At 37.7% G+C, this 23,380-nt stretch overlaps 2 protein-coding genes across 4 annotated transcripts; both read left to right on the forward strand.

Annotated features, from left to right (window-relative positions):
- Positions 1-12,169: 12,169 nt before the first annotated feature.
- On the forward strand, positions 12,170-18,247 carry cbx3b (chromobox homolog 3b). 3 transcript variants are annotated; one of them, XM_030158338.1, is made up of 5 exons: positions 12,170-12,370; positions 12,769-12,909; positions 12,983-13,145; positions 14,801-14,979; positions 17,007-18,247. In XM_030158338.1, the coding sequence occupies exons 2-5, from the start codon at positions 12,770-12,772 to the stop codon at positions 17,125-17,127; spliced, it is 603 nt and encodes a 200-aa protein (XP_030014198.1). In that variant the 5' UTR covers positions 12,170-12,370; position 12,769; the 3' UTR covers positions 17,128-18,247. The 3 variants fall into 3 exon arrangements, with proteins under 3 accessions (XP_030014198.1, XP_030014199.1, XP_030014200.1); XM_030158339.1 differs by lacking the exon at positions 12,170-12,370 and adding an exon at positions 12,396-12,651; XM_030158340.1 differs by lacking the exon at positions 12,170-12,370 and adding an exon at positions 12,396-12,645.
- A 303-nt stretch (positions 18,248-18,550) lies between these two features.
- snx10b (sorting nexin 10b) lies at positions 18,551-23,380 on the forward strand. Its single transcript, XM_030157056.1, has 6 exons — positions 18,551-18,672; positions 18,940-19,026; positions 19,128-19,228; positions 19,350-19,451; positions 21,065-21,274; positions 21,448-23,380. The coding sequence occupies exons 1-6, from the start codon at positions 18,625-18,627 to the stop codon at positions 21,575-21,577; spliced, it is 678 nt and encodes a 225-aa protein (XP_030012916.1). The 5' UTR covers positions 18,551-18,624; the 3' UTR covers positions 21,578-23,380.

Consider the following 23,380-nt stretch of genomic DNA (forward strand, 5'->3'; position numbering starts at 1 on the left):
TCCGACTCACCCGTCTCAGCTGCAAACAATTTATTTTCAAGACATACTGAGTAACAGTTTCCAGATTAGACCCTGGCTGGATTCAAATTGGAAATGACATTTGGGAGGTTGGACAATGTAAATCAGCTTCATATTTTGTCAGGTTCAGGCAGTGTTTCAAACTGAGGGAATGGTTGTGGTTCTTCGCTGCTCTATACCGATGTGTGGAAAACAAGCTATGCAAACAAATTTTCACACCCAACGACTATTTCATGTCAAGTATAAAGTTGTCTGCTTGGAGAAGAGATTTGACTGAAATGAACTCAAACACGTGTGCCACAAAAACAGGACACATGCGACACATCTTGCTTTTCTTCCACGAATTCGGCGTGATTCAAAAATATTTTAGCATTTTGGGAAATGTGGCTTTTTGTTTTCTTTCTGAGAGTTCGATGAAAGATCAACTCCACTTTCATCTCCGTCTGAAAAATGTGAAGTAAAATCCAGCAGCTTATAACACTGGCTTAGCATTAAAGACCAAAATGGGAAGAGGTTTTTCTGGCTTTGTCTGGAGGTAACATAATCTGATTACCAAAACAAAGCATAAAAACTGAGCTGGATTTAAGCAGGGTAATGTCAAGGACTATTTCTAGTTCTTAGTTGTAGTCTGGTTACCTGTGGACTCCATATCACATACAGTCGGAGTAAGTAGTTATGTATAATGGGGCTATATAATTAAAGTACAATGTAATATTATTGTAGTCTGTTTCAAGTACTGAGAAAGTATATACTAATAAACCTTAATATATTCATCATTAAAAAAGCTATTATGACAATATGGCTTCAAATTGACATTCATTCCATTGGTTGTATCTTTTTTTCTGTCTCCTTTTGTCATGCATCTGAAAATAACCATAAACCTTTGACCACTGAGAGAAAGTGGTGAAAAGTCAGCCTTTGTCATAAATTTAAAATGTAAAGCCATGGAGTTTTCCTGTGTGTGAAAATCTGGCAAAGGACAAGGAATGTTTGCCCTACAAATTTAAATTCAAAAGAATTAAGCTGCATTAAAATGAATGACAACAAAAACAGATGTCAGCAATAACCAACAACATCTGATGCTGAAAAACAATTTATATTCCAAGAACTAAACATCAGAAGGTCATGCTGACAGGATGATATTTTGAATTCTCATTGGAATATCATAGGTCACTGCATAGTTATTCTGTATTTCCATACAAAGCAGGTGAGCAAAGCTTTTAGGACAAGCTCAGGTGTAGTACCTTAAAGTTATTCAACTGGATGCTTCCACGACTCTGGTATGTTTCTACAGTAGCTCAGAATGGATTTGTTGTTTTTTTCAGTTTTACAAGGGGTGGCATCCAGTTTTAAGGTTTATTACCATCACCTATAATGTCTCAGGGTTATAGAGAGTTAATATGCCTAAACCAAATATTAACTCAGTTGACAGACTTTACCTGACATTTGCAGCCGCTTTAGAGGGTGATGATGGCGGACTCAGTTGAATGCAATCTGCAGCTTCACCACTTGATGTCCTTTGATCACACACAAAACCTTTAATGAAGATTTGACAGTGCTAAATCAAACTTTTAATCAGTATTGTATGGTGTTTTATTTTTAATACTGCCTGGTTTAAATTGAGGTTTTAGGACTTCATCTTTAACGTAAAGAACAAACAAGTCATCAAATGTAATAGCTCATATTCCCTTGTTGAAGTAACTACAGTAGTTATGTTTTTTTATTATTATTATATTACAAGGTGACTAGTAATCTTATGGAAGAAGATTAGGGCCACTGGGGGAAAAAAAATAAGTTTCAACATATTTTTATTATTATTATTCTGAGAAAAAGGTCAGAATTCTGAGAAAAAAGTCAGAATTCTGACTTTTTCCCCAGATGAGCAAAAGGTGAGTGAATGTTATGTTTTGAAACTTGTGTACAAAAGTTTGAAGAAAAAGCCACTGATATCTGTTTCCCTTCCTTTTGCTCATCTAACAGTGAAATGGGTTCCTTCGGAACCCCTTGGATGCATGAAAAGTCACCTAAATCTGTCATTCTGTCAGTCTACTGTAGTCTGTTATGCCATAAAGCAAAAGTGACACTCTCCTGACTGTCAAAATTGCTTCCCTCCCCCAAAAAAATTCTGAGTTTTTCTCAAAATTCTGACTTTAATCTCAGAATTCTGACTGTTTTCTCAGGATAAAAATTTTAAAAAATCTTGAAGCTTAATTTTTTTTTTCTTTTTCCAGTGGCTCTAGTCCTTTTCCGTATAATTTGCATCCTATCATATACCCAAAATAACCTGATATATGATCATATGAAAAATCTGGGAAGAAAACCAAACCAACAAACCCCAAATACTAAATCATCACCTTAACGTCAGGTTTACTCCCTGTTATATTCTGTGAGGCACATGACAACAAACAATCTGACTCTAGCAGTTTTCTCACAGTGAACTGCCTGTACATCTCATTTTCTACAGTTCGAATTCTCCAACCTTGGCTTCAGTTACCGTGGCCTGTCTCCATCAATCCTCCAGATTTCACCACAGTGTGTCCTGAGCCTTTGTTCGGGGTTTGCAGGGTAATTACTGGCAGGGTCTGCTTAAAGCTGTTATTTTCCAGATGGCAGGCAGGCAGGCAAGACTGAAGAGCTGGTTAGTCCCACCATGTGCTCATTCTGGAGGCTGCACTGAGCACTTAGACTTCAGATGACATGGAGCTGCTACAGGCCTGGATGGGGCTGAAATGGGTCATGGTCAAAGAACTTTTGGCTGAAGAAGAAAAGCTTCAGATTCCCAGGACCCAGAGAGCAAACACACTGTATTCAAGGGGAAAAAACTTGCGTTCAGACCTGTACAGAACAGACATGGGGTTTGACTGCAGATGGGTTACTTCCCTACAGCCAGAGGGGAGAAACTTGAGGTTTAAGGGTTGAATCCTGATTGGTTGAGGAGCAGATCTAAAGTTCAAAGCATACAGCTGTGAGACAGAGAAAAGAGTGAAAGGTCAACAGACTGGATTTGGTGGTTTGTGGAGCTGAGTAGACAGTCAGCAGCTGCGCAGTGACAAGGAGATTTACCAAAGGCAAAGGTCTTCTCAACACTCAGGGAAGAAATACTGTTCAGCTGTCTACGTGCTGAAAAGGGTATTAAGAGGCTGCATTATTTATAATACAGAGACAGTAAGTTATTAGAATTCTATGTCAGCCTGTATATCCCCATCTGAATATATTTACTTTTGTGAAGGTTATGAGGAATGTCTGTTTATATATGTCAGAAGAGACATGTTCATGACATATGGACACCAGTGATGACTTTATATGATAACTGAGCATCTAAATAAAGCATCATCTGCTTGTTGAGCCACTCCTTCACCTTCTATCTCCTTCATCTTCTTCTCTGTCCCTTTTGCTGCCTATTTAGGATACAAGTTAAAGGCATGTTTCATGTCTAAATTCACTTGCTGATGATGGGCAGTTGTGAAAGGGACCACTTAACACTGAAAGACACTGAGATGGAGGGGGATGTGTGACCAAAGCAGGCCACAAGAAAGCAAACAATCTTCTCGTAGACAGCATCAGTCAGCGCTCCCTGAGTTACCAGAGGAGAGCAATCCATCAAAACTCCCAGAAACTGTGAGTATTTGTCTCAAATTGCTTCACAAAAATCAATTCAGTCATTATAATCACACCCTATACCCTTAACAGCTCTCTTTGATCAATGCAAGGTGCAAACATATATGTTATACAAACATCTCTATAAGTGAAAGGTGAAAATATGAAACTTACAGCTGTAAAGTTATACAACAACTGCTGAATGATACTCAACTCATGAAATTCAGGACCGAATACTCACATTTCCAAACAAAGCAGGGCCTGTGCATTGACTGACATGTTCCCACATATGTGTCTGAAAAGACTAAACTTAAGTCTGGTTTTCCTCTGGCTAATGCCATGAGTCAACCACCTTATCGCCCACAAAATTCAGAAGAACAAAACATTCACACTGAGAGGAGGGGGAAAAAGTAGGGAAAGAGTGGAAAAGAAGGGGGGGGTAGTGTCTTTTTTCTTTTCCCTTTCTGCTCTCATTCATACGCTTTGTACCACATCAGACCCTCGAGGAATGGGACTTGCTTGTCATTGGTACCATTCACCTGCCAATCACATGGTTACAGGATCCGATGGGCTCCATGTTGTGGAACGGAAACCCCCAGCCACCAGGCACATGGGATCAAATCAGTGCCTGATTATCCTGCAACAAAACCCTATACGCTGTCTGGCTGAAACATCTTTAGCCAAACTGATTCTGATATTCTCAAGGTCCTAAATGACCTATAACCTGAATTCCAAAAAAGTTGGGATGTAAGATGTACAGGGTGGGGAAGCAAAATTTACAATGAACATTTAGTTGTTTTTTCTCAGCAGGCACTACGTCAATTGTTTTGAAACCAAACATATATTGATGTCATAATCATACCTAACACTATTATCCATACCTTTTCAGAAACTTTTGCCCATATGAGTAATCAGGAAAGCAAACGTCAAAGAGTGTGTGATTTGCTGAATGCACTCGTCACACCAAAGGAGATTTCAAAAATAGTTGGAGTGTCCACAAAGACTGTTTATAATGGAAAGAAGAGAATGACTATGCGCAAAACTATTACGAGAAAGTCTGGAAGATACTATTAAAGAAGAATGGGAGAAGTTGTCACCCGAATATTTGAGGAACACTTGTGCAAGTTTCAGGAAGTGTGTGAAGGCAGTTATTGAGAAAGAAGGAGGACACATAGAATAAAAACATTTTCTATTATGTCAATTTTCTTGTGGCAAATAAATTCTCATGACTTTCAATAAACTAATTGATCATACACTGTCTTTCAATCCCTGCCTCAAAAATATTGTAAATTTTGCTTCCCCACCCTGTAAATGAAACAGAATGCCATTTTTCTCTTAAATGCACAATTTTAAGAGAAAAATAATCAATTTTCAATTTGATGGCAACAACACATCTCCATTTGGGGTGGGACCACAAAGAGATACTTAAAAGAAACAGCTTGAGTAACATTTTGTAACTAACTGAGTCGATTGGCAGCAGGTTAGTAGCATAGTTGGGTATAAGAAGGGCATCTTTGAGAGGCAGAGTATCTCTAAGTAAACATGGATCGACGTTCATCAATCTGCCAAAAACTGCCTCTTCAAATTGTGGGACAGTTTCAGAAAAGTGTTCCTCAAAATTGCAAAGAGTTCATCTCATATCTCGTCATCTACAGTACATTATTTAATTAAAACATAATGAGAATCTATGTATGCAATGCCTGAATAGACACAGTGTCCTCCAGACTTAAGAAAAAATCTGCATCTCTGATGGTATGGGGCTGCATTAGTGCACCTTACACATCGGGCACCATCAGTGCTCAAAGTTATGCACAGGTTTTAGAGGTAGTGTGCTCCCAGACAGATGTGTTTTTTCAAGAAAGGTTTTACATTTTTCAGCAAGAGAATATTAAACCACATACATCAAATCTATTACAACAGCTTGGCTTCATAGTAGAAGAGTCTGGGTGCTGAACTGGTCCAGACATTTCACCAATTGAAAATATTTGGCACACTGTGAAATGAAAAACTGAAACAAATAAGATCCAGGGCTGTTGAGCAGGTAGAATCCTACATCGGACAAAAATGGGACAACATTCCTCTCCCAAAACTCCTGCAGCTTCCTCATTTCCAAGACATTCAAGGACTGTGTTCAAAACACAAAAGGATGCTGCACAGTGGTAAACATGGCCCTCACTTTTTGGAGTTTTGAAAATTACCTTCTTTTTTTCTTAAAATTTTCTATTGTGAATAAAATATGGGTTTATGAGAAATGAATATCAATGCATTCAATTTTTATTTACATTTTTTGTCCTAACTTTTTTGTGTTATACTATCTTCTACTTTAAAGCTAATCTATAACTTCTGTAGGAATGTACTTTGTTGTTCATGAAGTTGGAATACAATATTTTTTCCTCTTCTCTCAATGATTCTTAGTGGTTGTGAATTATTCTTGATAGATAAAGTGTAACTGGGATTCATTGTACGTGGTCAAAGGTGATTACTGATGTGTATAAACAGGAATAAAAAGAGGAATGTGTCTGAACACAAAATTATTTCAACCTTATTGGCAACAGTGTATTTGAATATTTACTTGAAAAATACTTGAATTACATATTCTTTAGATTTAGACTAAAAAACAAAAAAATAACAGTATCAACCCTTTCATGCATGAATTATGAGAACTTTAGTCAAGATTCTTTCTTGAGTGTTTTTATTCCTCCTTAGACATGAAAAAAAAAACAATGTGATGAAGTTTTTTTTTTCCAAGTAGTTACAAAAATGTCCACTCAGCTACACCAATGCATTTAATTTTTGAAGCAAAGAAACATGTATTTAAAACCCAATAACAGAAAGTGATATGAAAACAATGAAATAAAAACATTTTTAATGCTGCTAATCTGATGTTTTCTTACATTTTAATACATTGTAATACTAGTTATTACTCACTTCATGGAGATAATATGCAAAAAGGAAACTGTTTTTTTTTTTTTTTTTTTTTTTTAAAGTTAATTACAATCTAAAATTTAACAATTGATTTACACTAAAACATATCACTGCAGATCAGGATAATCAAGAACAGCAAAGTTACAGTAACAGTATGAACTGCAGTGCATGGGATGATGCATAAGTGTCCACAGTGTTGGCTGATATGGAACTAAAACAACAAAATCCATGAATAAAGAAAACAGCTTTGAATAACTGTCCACTGTAGCGACCAGTATGAATGAAAGGGTTAAATAATACATGATACATTTCACCTAAATTCAACAATGTAAAAAAATTTAAATGATCAAAAATTAAAACACAAGTAAAAAAATGAACAAAAGCATTTTAAATACTTCTTCCAGTACATACAGAAACTTTTATTTTTGTTTCTCTAAACAGTTTTACCCACAACTGATAATGATACGACCTTACATCTTACCATGTTGTTTGTGTTTCTTCTTTTGACGTACCTCCTTAAAGAGATCAAACCACCACTGTGCCACATTATACTAATTTGACAAAAATGTTTCTTCATTGCTGTAAACATGAACTTTATGGTTTTATTATGTTCCTAAAATCTTCTAACCTCAACATAATATGTGGTGAAAGGAATACTCTCAGGGTGCATTCCTATTATATTAGTTCCCAGTAACTTGAGAGACGCAAAGCAAATTAACTGCTACCTGCCTGAAGTCGTCCGCAGCGTATTCAAGGTATAGAATGACAGAAAGGAAAGTAAGTGTTCTGGAACAGGAGGCTGATTTCCTCAAGCAAATCCAGGTGGTCTGCGGTCCTGCGTCCTCTGTAACTCATGGAAAGTCACTGCTGTCTCTGCCACTGCTGAGTACATACAGGGGACATAAACTGCACTGGAGCCATCACACCAGAACCAGATTGATTCAGTATGTGACTCTGAATATGATCTGAAGACGGCGTGTGGAGTTGATGAAGGTGCCGAGGGCTCCTGCAGTGGCGGCTGAGCTGGTGACAGTAAACCATCTAAGCTCTCGTGATGCTGCTTTTACCTCAAATGTGCTGCGGGATTTGTATCTGCAGCACATATTGACTATATGCACTCAGGGGTTGTAGTAGTATACTGTTGGAAGGTACTGCGGTATTTTAGATATACTTTACTGCAGTGTTTCCTTTAGTATCCACTTAAAAACCCTCGCACATCTTTTTCCATTATACATCAACTATAAATTTAAATGAAAAACACAGATTAAAAAGAGGAGAAGCCATATATACAGAACAGTGAATGTACCCTGTATAACTATACTATAGAATTTAATGGTGATGATAGTGTACATTTACTCATCTACAAAATTGAAAAAAAAATACAAGTAAATAGAGGATCTTACAGGTGTCTGCACATTTGTATCCTATATTAATGTTGATAAAAAAAAGAAGCATGCTTTCCAAATGGGAGAGCAGCTTTTTTATTCATTTTGTTTATTTTCAAAAGGGAGACATTTTACTGACTACTTCCATTAAAAGTTATCCCAGGATATACTGTATATCTTAAGTTAAAGGAAAAAAAAATCTCCTGTTTTCATTCCCTTAAGGGTCATTGTAGCCAATAATTACAATAATAACTGTATGATACTGTGAAACTGTGATATTTTCATATTGTGAAAATCATGTACCGTTGCAGCCCTCATGCAGTCAGCTTTTGGTAATAGGCTTGTATAATTACCTTTCACACCTGGACAGCCATCAATATTACAACTTCACTGTGAAACACCTCAACACTGGTCTTTATTCAACCAGATTAATGCTTGTTAAGAATAACAGCACTAACACTGCCGTGGCTGTAACCTGAGAGCCTCACAGTGGTACTACGGGAACTCCAGGGTGAAAAGGGTCTAGTCAGGCTTGGTCTAAACCACACAGACCACTACTCACTCCATCCACAGCTCCTCACAGCAGGGTCCAGCCATCTGGACTCATTTCTGCTCTGACAGGGTGGCTCTCAAGGCCCATCTGTATGAGGCTTACATTCACAGTGGGCCCCAGGAATGTGCTTGTCTACGAGGGAACTGAGCAGATTTAAGGGATGACGGCACAACGTGATATATCTTTTCACCATGTACACTAGACTATGTCATTTCATCAACATCTGTATTTCATTTTTAGTACCGTGGTCAACCTTGAGTTCAATCCTTTTCGCTATAGGCAGAAAAAATACCTCAAATCACTTCATTATTGCCTTTTGTTGAGTCATAGCCATAGGCCACAAACACATGTAAGACATTAAATATGTATATAAAACATCTCATTTCTCTAATTCCCTTCAAGTCTAACTTGATTCTGTCATGTATGTGAGTCCATTAGCCTGAAAGAGCAGAAAAATACTAATCACAGAAACTTCACCTGTGGGTTGGGTTTGAGTGCTTCCGAACACATCCAGGTCAAACTTCAGTTGAAATAAATTCCTGGGATGATGAGCCTTCACAAGTTTAGTTATCAAACTAAAATAATTCATTTATTGCACGGCAATAAATCTAGACAGGTCCTCGCTGCTTGCATTAGTGTCATTCCCGCGCCTACAGCGACAGCTCAACCCTATTAGCTGTTCAGTTTCTATGGAAACCAGCACTAAAACCCCAAAAGGGCTGACAGGAATTGGTCAGAGGGCAACAGCAGGTCGTACAGCAGATAACCAACACATGCTTTGCCTTGGCTTTGGGATCTACTCACAAGAAGGAAGTGTGACCTTTTTTTTTTTTTTTTTTTAGAAAAACATGTGCAATTGTAAAGTTTTCCCAAATTGCATTTAACTTTTTTTTCCCATGGTGTCAACTGAAAAGGACACTGCTTTAATTATTTCTAATTACTATTTCTAAGCAAACTTTTTGGTTAAGTTTTTGGCTTAGCATACAGTACATTGTTGCCCATAAAGTTGGATTCTCATGAAATGAGATTTTTGAAATTTATGAAATGTAATCTGATTAATTCACAGTTTAGTGTCTGAAATGTCATCATACAACACTTAAACTATGTTTTACAGACTTGATGACATGTACTACTGTAGAGAGTTACACTGTTGATTTTCTGCTGAATTGTAATTTTTTGTCAAATCAATATTTTCTCCCTCAAATTTCCAGTCAAAGTTTTAGTTTAGTTTATTAGTTTATTATATTGTGGACAATCCCAATTAATTAACTGTATCAATAACAATAAAAAGGGCAGCTTTAGCCAACATGGCTAGTATCCCACTGTAGTCCCCGGCCTGATGGCACCCTAAAAAAACTATATATTACAGCACATGTACAGCACAAGTGCATGATAACTCAAGGATATGCAGGGTCCCTTTAGATAATAGATTTTTTTGGGGGGTGGGCTCCAAATTGATATATTTCTGTTGATTTCATATTGTGTTTGAGAATACAAAAACTAAAAAATGAAATCCCCACTCACTATTTTTATACATACACACACACACACACATTTATATATATCTATATATATATGTGTGTGTGTGTGTACATACACACACATATATATATATATATATATATATATACATACACACACACACGCACACACACACACACACACACACACATACACACACACACAGACACACACAGACACACACACACACACATATATATATATATATATATATATATATATATATATATACATATATATATATAAATGCCAATTCTAGACAGAGATAAAGATAATTATTATGAAAATTAATATAGACTCACAATTTGAGAGAAAATCAGCATTTCTAAATGAACCAGAGTGCAAATGCCTCAGTTTGTAACAAAAACCACTGGAGCAAAGAAAGGAAAAAGCGTGACATTCTGTAGTACGTCTTCAACACAGTGTTAATAATTAATCAGAACAAACTATCAGCTTGAATCACCTCAGGAATCTGCAGTTCCTGAAAAACATGACGGCACTCTTCCTCCTACACAAAGTTTCCACAGGACTGGGAGCTGAATATGTCACGTCCAAATAACCCAGCATTGATTTGTAACCTACAGGAGACCCATGATGTGTCACTTGTGAATCTGAGATCAATAAGTTCCTTTTGGTGGAGATGGTATTCACCACATTCATCTTCCATGCAGGTATCTGTCAGCCTTTCCACTTTTGTTACTTTTAATCACATCCCCAGAGCATCCTCCTGTGTTTTCTTACTGAAAATGGTTGGGGATTGAAACTGAGGTAGTAATTCTCAGGGTTATGACAGATAACAATGTGCTGCTTTTATTCTGTGCATGCATGTTACATTCTTATGATGCTGTTCTGTAGTCCTCCTATAAGTAAACCCCATGAACAAATGTGCCTGGCGTTACATAACCCTGCTTTGAGGATGAAACAGAATCAGAGAAAACAGTGCATCAAGGACTGCTCCAATGTAAAATCACCTCCTAAAAGCTTTTGTTCTGCTGAGCCTTCCAGCATAAATCCATTGTCGTTTAACTGGAGCAGGAGCCTTTGGCCTGCTGAACCATATAGAGAGGCAGCGTCACCTAGTGGTATCCCATAATAAAAATATGGAAAAAATGGTGGAAAGAAGGGTAAACCAAGTAGTGGGCAGGCTTGTAAGTGGTGCTTATTGGACCAATCAGCAGCTTCCTGTGTTCCTATTGGGTAAGAATGTACTGTCAATCAAACCCTCCAGAGGCTGTTGTTCTCTGACCCCCTCAGTGTGGATTAGGAGGTCGTGGAGTGCACATCCCCTCCGTGAAAACATACGTGCATATGCTTTTCACTGATACACAAGCAGAAAGTGTAAAAATACGGACATGCAAGTAAAAATAATGCTGTCATAATTTACCTAGAACTATTTTGTGGCGACTTCCAAAAAAAAATTGTCCTTCTAAATTTAACCTTTTCCTGTACTAATTATCAGTATTTATTATAGTATAATTCTTGCATTTTGCATTTTTTCAGTAAAAAAAATGTTTTTTTTTCTTATATTCAATTTAATGTGGATGTTCATAAAAGCTTATTATGTTATTAAAGGTTAAAGGTTATTATATCAAAACACAGTGACTTTCAAGGGCAAACAAGGATCTACAACTACATTAGCTTCATTGGAAAATCAATGCTGCAGAAGATAACAGTATTTACAGACCCTGTCTCTAAACATCCAAATGGGTCATATCTCATGACAGTGAAAAAATAAGAGGCCTGAACATTTTACCTGAATTATTTACACGTAGTAATATAATTGATTGTTCAGAAGTTATTACACATTTTACATAGTGGAAAGTGAAAGTTTAAAAAAATCAACAAAATTTATAGTAGTGATTTGCAACATACTAAATAGTGAAGTAATATGATATGATGGAAGCTTTGTTATTATTATTATTATTATTATTATTATTATTATTATTATTATTATTATTATTATTATTATCTGAAAGATGATAAATTGGAACATCTGGATTGAGTGCAGTCCCAGTGAGTCCCTTGCCATACCCAGCTGACGCCCATGGGTGGCAGGGCTGTTCCAGACCACTGAGCGGGACGGACGAGCGCACTGCTCTCTGATTGGTCCACACTGTGCTCGTCCCCGTCGTCTCCTCCCGGTTTTCCTGGCATGACCTTTTCCCTTGGCAACCACTTCCTCCGAGCATCCACGGCCATCTTTAATTTTAACTCATTCATGAAAAGTTGTCTGGCTCATGTAAACACCGCCGAGCGGCACATTTTGCGCACAAAAGAACAGCGTCGACGGCGCTGCGTGAATGTGCTTCGGTGCGTCAGGCTCCAAACACCGCAGCAGGCTGTCCGCAGAGACTTAATAAACACCGAGAGCGTACGTGCATGTTGTTCATAATAGCGTGTTGTGCGTTACTCAGCCGCGATCTGATCCACGTTCTGGTGTTACTGCGTGGGGAATTAAACTGTATGAATGAACTGTACACGTGTTTACATACTAACGTGTTGCGTTTTAGGCTGAAACAGTGTGTTGTACTCCGCAAAGAAACAGCAGGTGGAGCGCTAGAATAAGTATGTGTGCAATTGTCTGAAGGGCACAACAGAGTGTTCACCCCTGCCATGTTGTTGTGTACATGTCTCAGCAGGAAATGGGTAAAAGTGTATGATTTGGGCTCAGTTTTAGAGTTTTAACCGGAAAAGCTCACTTTTTGTTGTGTTTCCGGAGGTTTGGGAGGATTCTAGTTTGGTTGTCATATATTATTTTGTCTCTGTCAGGATGAGAAAGAAGCAGACTGCCAAACAGAGGAAGACCGAGGACACTACAGTTGTCCAGGAATTTGTGGTAGAGAAAATAATTCGCCGCAGGATCTTAAATGGAAGAGTGGAGTACTTTCTGAAGTGGAAAGGCTTCACAGAGTAAGTCAGGTCCTGCAGAGTTTATTTGTCAGTGTAATATTACAGCTAATGTCTCCGTCTGTTTGATATTTAGTGCAGACAACACTTGGGAGCCTCAGGATAACCTGGACTGTCCTGAACTCATTGAAGAGTTCCTGAGACAAAACATCCACCTCTTAGACCAGACTGAGGAAGTGCAAGACGAGCAGCAGGAGTTAATTCCCAAAGAAGAAATGACAGAGCAGGAGACGGAAATTGTGAGTATGGGGAAACACCATAGTGGACAGTCTACAAGTGGAATGTATTTACAGAACTTCCACAACTAAATCTGTGGACAGAAAAAGGCTAGGATTCTTTAATTAGAAATGTGTACTGGCTTCCAGTGTGATATGCATCATAATACAGATGTTAGAGGTGTCACCACTGCAAATTTATTAGAATTATTATTATTTTTAAGTATCTGGTAAATCTAAAGATACTTGGCTGTAAGAAGAATTAGTAAACAAATGTTAAAAGTGGTAGTTGGCTGATGTATTCATCTAATATTTGAAAAAAGTATTATCTCATAAATACATAAGTCTATATTTATTTAACAAGTCGTGTCAGGCACAACAAACCCCACCCCTCGCACAAATTTCACCCATTAAAGGTAAATGGGAAGGCTTTAAAAAAATAATTAAAAATTTGAACTTTGACCTACCTTTCCCAAAATGTAATTATATCTATTCTGGGTCACTGGCAATCTATAAAGCCAATTTACTACGAATTGAACCGGTAGTTTCGCTGCTAAAGTGTTAACAAACAAACAAACTGTGCCAAAAACAATACCCTTGGCCTCTCCTTTGGGGAGGGGGGAGGGGGGGGGGGGGTAACCAGGAAAGTCTCATTGACATTAAAAATCTCTTTTGCAAGCACATCCTGGCCAAGAGAAGCAGCAGCACAACTACATGTCAGTTACAAGCAATGTTGAACCAAACATACAGTCAAGTAATACAGATGAAATTAGAAATTTACAAAATATACAATTGATACCCAATTTACAAATAACTAATGAGAGAAATATGTTATAAGAGTCACAGCAGCTACATTGTCTCTGCCTCGACTTAGACTAAATCTTACACCAGACACATTCTGAAAATGTGCAGTATTCTAACACGCAGGCAGAAAAGGTACCTCAGAAATGAATTTTTAGTAAAACTCATTCTCTCATTAAGTCATAGAATTTCAGAATTGGACCTAGAAAACTTTTTTGAGGTCAAATTTTCTTTATTTGTGACCTGATTTTGGTCCAGTTTGGGGTTGCCAGTTTGATTCCCTGAACTGGTGGAGAGTTGTTGGCTGATGTGCCCTTGAGCAAGGCACTTAACCCCCACCCCATTTGCTCCCCGGATGCCTGACATGGTGAGCCCACTGCTCCTTGGATGCAGTGTGTGAGATGCATGATCTAATGATGGGTTAAATGCACACTGACAAAATAAAGATTCTGTTCTATTCTATTCTATTCTATTCTATTCTATTCTATTCTATTCTATTCTATTCTATAACATTTATTAACGTTTCTGAGAATTAAGTGATAGAACATATTTTCCTTATACCTCTTCCTTTTTAGCTACATAGGATCTTTTCTCTTAAATCTGAAATGAATCATGTGACCATGGAGTCAGAGCGGTAGATTTTGTTCCTATTTTTAAGAGTTTGAAAGTTAAATTAGAAACTGTATGATGTGTGAATGTGGTTAATTTTGAAACAACCCTGCTGAAAGTCAAAATTTCCTTTTTTTGGCAATGGGCATTAATAATGATAATAAAAAAAACCCTCAGTTGTCCTGTAAAGCTGATTTTATCTTACAGTGTTTTTTCTAATTGCTGCACTTTTGTCTTTTTTTCTTTTGTCCTTGTCATCCTTTTCACAGTCCTGTATGCAGTCTCTGCAGTCTCAGCAGCAGCCTCTCGCTGTGCAGAGTGACAGCAGCGTCCTGCACCCAAATGATGAGCAGTCAGACACCAGCACTAACCTCAGCACTTACCTCGAGCCTGAATGCATCATTGGCTCCACAGACAGACAAGGAGAGCTCATGTTCTTAGTCAAATGGTAACTTAAGCACTTCCTCTCTTCTCTGTCCTTGAATGATTGCCTGTGGTTGGGTAAATGTTTGTAAAGTGGTAAAAAAGTCACAATCATTAACATTTAAAGCCACAAGACATAAAAGTCGAGGGCTCAAACTACCACAAAGATGACTAAGCAGTTCATGTTGGGTTTGTGAGGCTGTATTATTGTGTTTTTGGTGGCATTCAGAGAAAATGTCACATGAGCATAGACTCATGAGAAAACACTGGCGACAAAGACCTGTCAAAGCATAAGTGATTATAGATGATTGTACTGGATGTAACAGACCTTCACCATTTTACATATCAGGTTACGCTCCACCATGTAGATGTAAAGAATAATTACTGACTATTGAAAGCAAAACGATATTAAAATATCCAATGATTTTTTTACACAAGGGACAGGTTATTTGAGTTTTGCCTGCAAATACAGTTCAATAATGTCCTTTGTGAGCTAATAGAAGATGGTACTACATTAAAGATCAGATAAATAGTCTGAAAAAGGCTAAGATGGTGTATGAAATATAAGATGTAATAAGATCCTTTCTCTGTTGCCTCAAAAAAATGTGTTAGATTTGAGTGATTTGTGGGAATAACATTGATTGAGTATTCCCATAACTACAAAGAACTATAAGTTTTTTATGTATCCTAAACAATATGAATCACTAAAATGTATTTATCTGTGGGGGTTGAATTAATTAACTTACATACGTAGCATTGTCGAGTAGAATTGGATATTGTTAAAAAAAAAAAGTTTTTGATTTGAGGGCTGACACTGATACCTTTGCTTCAGCTCTAATACTGATCTTAATTTTCTATTTTGACTAAAAGAAAAGGACAACACATGTTATACTACAAATTTATAGTATTATTTTCCTTTTGAAGCCAGAAGTGACTATATTTGAATAAAAGGGATGGAGTTGCAGGAACATGAGATGATAGCGTTGTACTTTAAACCTTAGTATATTTGTATTAATCAGATGAGTTCTATACACTGTTGCCTTTAAAGCTGGAATAGTTTTGTTTTCAGACACATTCCTCTTTTTCATTCCTGTCTGTCATGGCTCATTGGTGAGTTCACTGACCCGATAAAACATAAAACCTCATCAAGAACCGTGTGAAAAAGTCATTGTACAATCTTGATACTAGATGATCAAACCTGTTGACCACAACTACAATTGACCTGTTTGTCAGGAAATGAGTGTTCTCTTAAATAAATACACTGAAAGGCAGACTTGGCATGACTCGGCAGACATCCCTACATTTTATTCGATCAAGACATTTAAAGATGGACCACCGCATCACTGCAGCTGAGGATCTAAACCAGGGGTGTCAAACTCTGATACCTGAAAAAACACAAACCACCTGAAATTTCATAAGAAAAATAAGTACAATTTAATAATATCCTCAATTTATGATTTGTGCATGTTCATTACAACTCACAAATCACTTCGGATTTACAATGACACAAAACATTTTCTAATTTGCATAATATTGTTAAATGTTGGAACTAAAATGAGTTGCACACCCTTGACTGCTAATATCAGTGTAATTATTGCACTTCGCAAATTCATCTTGTGGGCAAAATTGGAACCTTTGGTGGGGCCATATTGATGGCCAAAAAACAAAACCCCCTATCTGCAGATTTTTAGATTATGAGTTTTCACATTAAATGGTGAGAACAAGGATGATATTGTTAACACATAATATAGAAAGAGAGTCTGAGAACAGTAGAATATGCTTGGATATCTTTAACAGAGACCATACTATAATAAAACTAAACATTTTTTTTTGTTTCCTGAAAAAAGTGATTTTTTCAGATAGGAGGTTTTGTATTCTGGCCATCAATATGTTTGACACCCCTGATCTAAACATTACGCTCAGCTCTGTATCTCAGTTTGGTCCCCAGCTGAAGTAGGAGAGCATATTCGTATTGAAGCATCTGAAAATGTTATGATAAAAGTAGCCCACCACCATTTTCATACTTTGACTTGCTCTCGTGTTTCCTTTCAGGAAAAACTCAGACGATGTTGCCCTGCTGCCTGCCCGTGAAGCCAGCACCAGGTGTCCCCAGGTGGTCATTGACTTCTACGAACAGAAACTGACCTGGCACTGCGGGGACGACGAGCAGTGAAGTGTGTGTTTGTGGGTCGTGCATGGGGGTGAACCGATAAACAGCTGCACTCTCACCTGAAGCTTAGTTTACCCTCCATCGCCTGTCCTCCTTCAGCTGACATTAGAGGCACACTGTGTGAAATTACGTCCCGCTGGAGGTGGGAGTTACAGATTCTGGCAGGTGCGAGAACCTCAGTGGGGACGGATATTAAGTGCTCTCAATCCTGTGGTGCTCAATGAGGTCACTGTGCCTTTGTGGGGACCGTGATGGAGACTCAAACTAACCTTTGTGTGGAGCAGTTGATTTGGAGTCAGACTAACCTGTAGCAGCTTTGGTCTTGTGTCATCGTGTAGGAGACACAATCACTGTGGACATGTGTGTGGTTTTTAAGATTTATTGTTATGAAAAAAAAAATACTTACACTTCTATTTAGCTGCAAGGATCTTCCACTGTGAGAGCCTTGCTTGTTTAGTGTGTGCTCCACTTTATAGACAGAGTGAACTAACTGCTGTCAGACCTGTACCTCCAGTCCACATAGCATTTCATTAGAGCTGATTGTATAGCTGTTCTTCAAGCATCTGTTTCAACTTGTGTTGTGTAAAGTGTGTAAAACCACAGCTATTACTGTGTCTCTGTGTTTCTGTATGACCCTTACAGTTAATATCATTTTGTTTTTAATATTGCCAAACTGAAATGTTCCCATAGTTCCAATCAGCTGCTGTCTACCAAATATTGTCCTAAAATGAATGATAGCAACAATATCATCCAATTTTATTACATAATTAGTAATTTAGTTTGTGTTTTTTCCCTGAAGTAAACTTACATGACATTCAAACTAAAATTGAGCATTCTGTTTTTTTACTAAAGTTCATTGAGTTTTACAGATAAACCTGTTTTGCACCTAAGACAGATTGTAAAATGTAGCACTTTACATCTAAGCTTGTCCAATATTGCAGGGCATTGTCTTCCAGTAAGGTAAATGTATCCCGATGGCACTGTCCTGACCTCATGTACATCCCATGACTGTTATGGGATTTTAGTTGTACATTAAACCTGCTGAACTGCACCTGCTACTGAATTACTGTAACCGTTGACCATGGATCTGTGAAGTCTGTGAATAAAAGAAACTTTTTGTGAATCTTTTTGTGTCTTCACATTTGTCACATGCTTGATTATGAGGTGATAACACCGATGAAATGAATGATCAGTTCTAATTTGACAATGAGTTTGGTGAAATTATATAAGAACTTGCTAAAAATCACTTTCATTTTCAGTTATACCAACTGTATAAACAATGCGATGCCAGGAATTAACATCTTGTGGTCATGTTGGTACAAGTCAGCAGCTCTTGTTTGCTTTTAAGTAATGAGTGGGGAATTCTGTGAGGTTGAAGTTGTCAGAATGGGAGGAGCTTCTACCCTATGATCTCAGACAACCAAAACTGAAAATAAAATGCAGTCACACATTTCTTTGTTTTACCATGAGGCTGACTGAAGATTAGTGTGTTTTTCCTTTATGAATATTCGGATCATGACTGAAGGAGGTGACCACAAAGCAAATCAGGTGAGTTTGAACCCTGTGATCTATGGATCTATAATCTGGTAGATTTATTATAAAAATTAAGAAATAAGAGTAGCTCCAGTTTTGTTGCCTCAGTAATAATGTCTTTATACAGTCACCACTCCTGGGCAACAATGGATATTCACTGGGGTTTTCCATTCCTGATTTTTGCTTCGTTGGTCACTGTACTTCCTCTGTCTGTTATAAAAACTTCCCTTTTTCATAACACAGTGCATTTTACTCAGTGTCTCTTGTCCTTAATCCATGCAGCAGATCATCAGTGTCTGGGTGCGAGACCCACGGATACGCAAAAATGACTTTTGGCATGCCTATATGGACTATGAAATTTGCTTACATGTGAGTAGTCCACCAGAGAAGTGTTTCTGATGTGTTTTAATGTCAATATTTACACAGTGAGCTTCTCTGTACATGTGACCTACACTCATTTCCTCTTCCAGACCAACAGTGTATGCTTCACAAAGAAGATCTCGAGTGTGAGAAGGAGGTACAGTGAGTTTGTGTGGCTGAGGCAGAAGCTACAAGAAAATTCATTGTTAATGTAAGTCCACTCTATATTCAGAAAATAGAATTTTAAAGATCAGGTACAATTAGTTTTCACTTTAAAAGTAAACTGTACTGAGCTGGAGCTCATAAATGTATACTTTTTGTGTGTTTTTCAGGGTAAAGTTACCAGAGCTGCCCCCAAAGAATCCATTCTTCAGCCTGAACAATGCCAAACAAATAAGTGAACGCATGCAGGGGCTACAGAAGTTTTTGGAGAAGTAAGAATGATTTCATCGATCAATACGCATGTGAACTTTGTGCTACATTACAACAACAACAACAACAACAACAAACTGATGCAACCATAGGTAGAGCAGGGGGCAACTTTTGGGGCTCAAACCCAAAATATTTTCTCATTAGCCTTAAGTTGTCAGTTTAAAAATATCTATTGTGAAGATATACACAGCCTGGCCAAAATAGTTCCACTGGTATCATTTATTTAAGCTGATGCAGTGTCACAACATTTATTTCCATCATTTTATGGACAAACGTTGCTGAACCTTGGTCTGACAACCTTAGCCCATTGAGACCCAAACAGCCACCGGTAACACAAACCATCTACTGATCTAAACGGTTCCACTAATTCTATCAATACATGTAAATATTTGGTGTAAAATGCAGTTTGTCATCTTTTCATGGTCATCAGATATGACCCATTTGGACGTTCAGAGGCTCTGTAGTGAACGTGGAAACACCGTCATCTTCTACAACATTGATTCACCAGTAAAATCCATGGAGTTGGATCAATGACAGTGGATGGACACACTTGTTTTTTTCATTCAGTTAGCAATTTTTTTTGCTGAAAAAGTAACTTTCTTAATTTTTTCTATTTGATACAATTAACTTCAAATTTACTCCAAGTTTTCATGAACATCTACATGATCTGGGAATTAAATATAGGAAAATACATGATTTACACCAAAAAATGCAAAATACAGAGGATAATATTTTGAAAGAAATGGTGATAAATCAGTTAAGAAAGGTATAAATAGAGAAAAAAAATCATTTCGGAACTGACACAAAAGTAGCACTGGGTCTTTATGGGTTAGATCATAACACTTCCCACATAGGCTTGTACTGTAGGCACTAGGCATGATGGGTAATCACTTCCCTGCTTCTCTTGTCACCCTGATGCACCCATCAATCAGGGTCAATCTGGACTCATCAGACCACATGACCTTTTTCCATTGACACATAGTCCAGTCTTTATGCTCTCTAGTAAACTGATGATTGTATAACAAATGAGAAGCTACTCACTGCATCAGTTAGATTTAAAGAACTTGTTTTAGCTGAAACATTAGTCATTGCAGTTATTATCCAGTGGAACTTTACTACCTATTTACTTTGTTAAATCCAGGTGAGACGGTGAAATGAAGTTTTGCAATATGTAATTGTTAAACTACAGTGCTGAACAAACTGCTGATACACTGGATTTATATTTTTCACATTATCTGTGAATCACCAAACTGTGACTATTTCAGCACAAATGCAATTAAATCACAATTGTGAAGTAGACAGAAATGTATCATTTATAAGTAACGTGCTTGTTGTAATTATATCTTTTTAACCAAGCAAATCTTCATCTATTTCCAAAATGTTAACCATAATTTTATCATGTAACTGCTGTAAATGAGAGAAAAAATGCATTTGTCATAGCAGGATCTGGACCAGACCAGAGTTTGAGCTGATCCCACAATGTTTATGACATCTAGTTCCGCCTCTGGATGTAACAAAGTTTCCATATGACTACAATTTTGTCTCGCTGGATTCAACTTGAAATTACAAAACACTGCCCATACAGTCATACTTTTCTACTGTCCCAATTTTCCAGGATCCTCCAGAGCCCTCTGCTGTTGTCTGACAGCTGCCTTCACCTTTTCCTGCAGTCACAGCTCAGTGTGTCCAAGATGGAGGCTTGTGCTGCTGGAAGAACCCACTACTCTGTGACCCAGGCAGTGCAACGCTGTGGCCTACGACGGTTTCACTCTGAAGAAGACCTGCAGAAAGACCTCAACTTGTCCTGTGACTTCGACTCAGACAGGTACAATAATGTGGGATTTTACTAAAGAAAAGCTCCCCCTGAATGCTTGCGAAAGAAAAGACAATCATTACTTATTTTTCCTGAGCATATTAGAAGAGGATGACTGCACATTCATTTTCTTGCTTAAAATTAAAATCCCTGTATATGTTCTGTTCTCTTTTCTGTTATTCTAGCTCAGAGAGTAGAGATGCGGAACCCCGGATTAAGGACTTGGCACTAACCAAATCAGAGAGTGCACCTTTATTCGATTTTGTTGGAACCAGCCAGGAGGAAACCCTGAGCAGCTCATTTGGATCGACATAAAAACAACTACATTTCTTTGGCAGAATTTTACTTGAGGAAGGGATTTGGCTGTTACACTTTCATACTGCACATTTGACATTTCGTGTCATGTCTCCTAAATATTTCATTAATGTAAACATGTTAGTTGTGTTATCAGTAATATATTTCACTTGCATGTACAGTAAATAGTAATAAAATGTTTCTGTATCTGTCGAAGTGTTGTGCAGTGATGGCAGCAGGACGTTTCCTGAAGATGGCAGTGTTGTTACATGCATTCCCTATGTGTAGTCAGTCTTTCTTGAGCATATGCTGTAAATGTCTATATTTACCTTATAAACAAACTTCACAAAAGCATCATAAATATTACTATCCAGAAGGCATAATTTGCCAAATATGTGCCGATAACAATGTAATAATTTAAGCAGTGACATCCTAATGGCTTTCTCTGAGGCTCCACTCTTGCTTCTAATAAAGTGTGAGGCATAGGAAGCTTGTCATCTGGTGGCCACTGCAGTGCTTAGCAGTGTGACATGTGTAATAGGGTCTCTGCAGAGTTTTTAGACGGCCCCCCTGTCAGGTGTGTGGCTGGTAGGAGGTCCTGTGGGATCTCAATGGACTCGCTCCTGTCTTAGAGGTCCACCAGGTAGACAGGCTACATTGCTCCCCACTGAACAAAATGCCAGCTGCACTGACAGGCCACCTTTTCTAACTGTCTCTCTGGCTTTGCATTTCATCAGCCATGTTCTTTGCAGCTTCTTCTCTCTGTGTGAGCACTCAGAAGACGTACATATGATCCCACAGTGAGCGGCACCGTGCTTATGCAGAGGTAATGACCACTAAACAGAGAGACAGTGGACTGACATATCTGTGCAGCTAATTAGATTAGCTCTGTCTCTCTGCAGCAGTTGTGATGTTCATTAGGGATTCACAAAGAGAACAGACAAAAGGCTTGTGGTGCAGAGAAAAGACAGGTGACGTCACCCCAGACCTGCTCTGAGCAGTCAACGTTTTGGACATGGGGGGGAAAGCCCACACACAAATTAGAAAATGGGTGGGAGTATATAGGTTTTCATGCACATCCATGAATGCAAATGCAGTATATGAATGTGTCGTCTTTGTTGGTGCTTAACTGACTGAAGCAAAATTACCCTTAACCTTCACAGATATATGCACTGGCAGGGCTGCAGATGTTTGCTTTAGCTGAATATAAAACATCACACAGCCTATAATACACCCAGAGATGGGAATTTGAATTTAGGGTTTTTAGTATTGAGTTTAAATACTTCAACTAAAATTCTATTTGTTTTGTTTTGGAGAGTAAGAGGAAGCTGTTTTTCATGTAAAGAGAAAACGGCCCTTTTTAATATAAGTACAAACAAAAATTACAAACTTACTCTCATGAAGAATAGCTATTGTGTATGAAATATGATCTAAGCAAAAGACAGATTTCTGTGTGTACAATTATGTCAAAGAATTTTACCATTCGCTCCAGACACTGGCAGGTTTAATGCCTCTGAGAGCACAGACTTTGTTGACGTTGCAGATGACACTCCGAATGGGATTCTGCTTCTTCTTCTTTTTTTTCTTTGTTTTACTTTCCTGTTTATGAGGATGTAGGAGATGTGTATTTTAGTAAAATGTGCTCCATTTATGTTGATTTATTTTGGTTGAAGAGTTATGAAAAACTTGACTTGTGCTTTAGGACTATTTTGTTTAATACCAAACAGTAAAACAACAAACAAATTTTGTTATTAAATGTTACTAGTGTAGCTATATTTTTTTGGTGTCATGTAATCCCATATGGACTGGGTGCTTTGTGTGTAT

Source organism: Sphaeramia orbicularis, chromosome 16 (assembly GCF_902148855.1).
Source record: "Sphaeramia orbicularis chromosome 16, fSphaOr1.1, whole genome shotgun sequence".
Lineage (NCBI taxonomy): Eukaryota > Metazoa > Chordata > Actinopteri > Kurtiformes > Apogonidae > Sphaeramia > Sphaeramia orbicularis.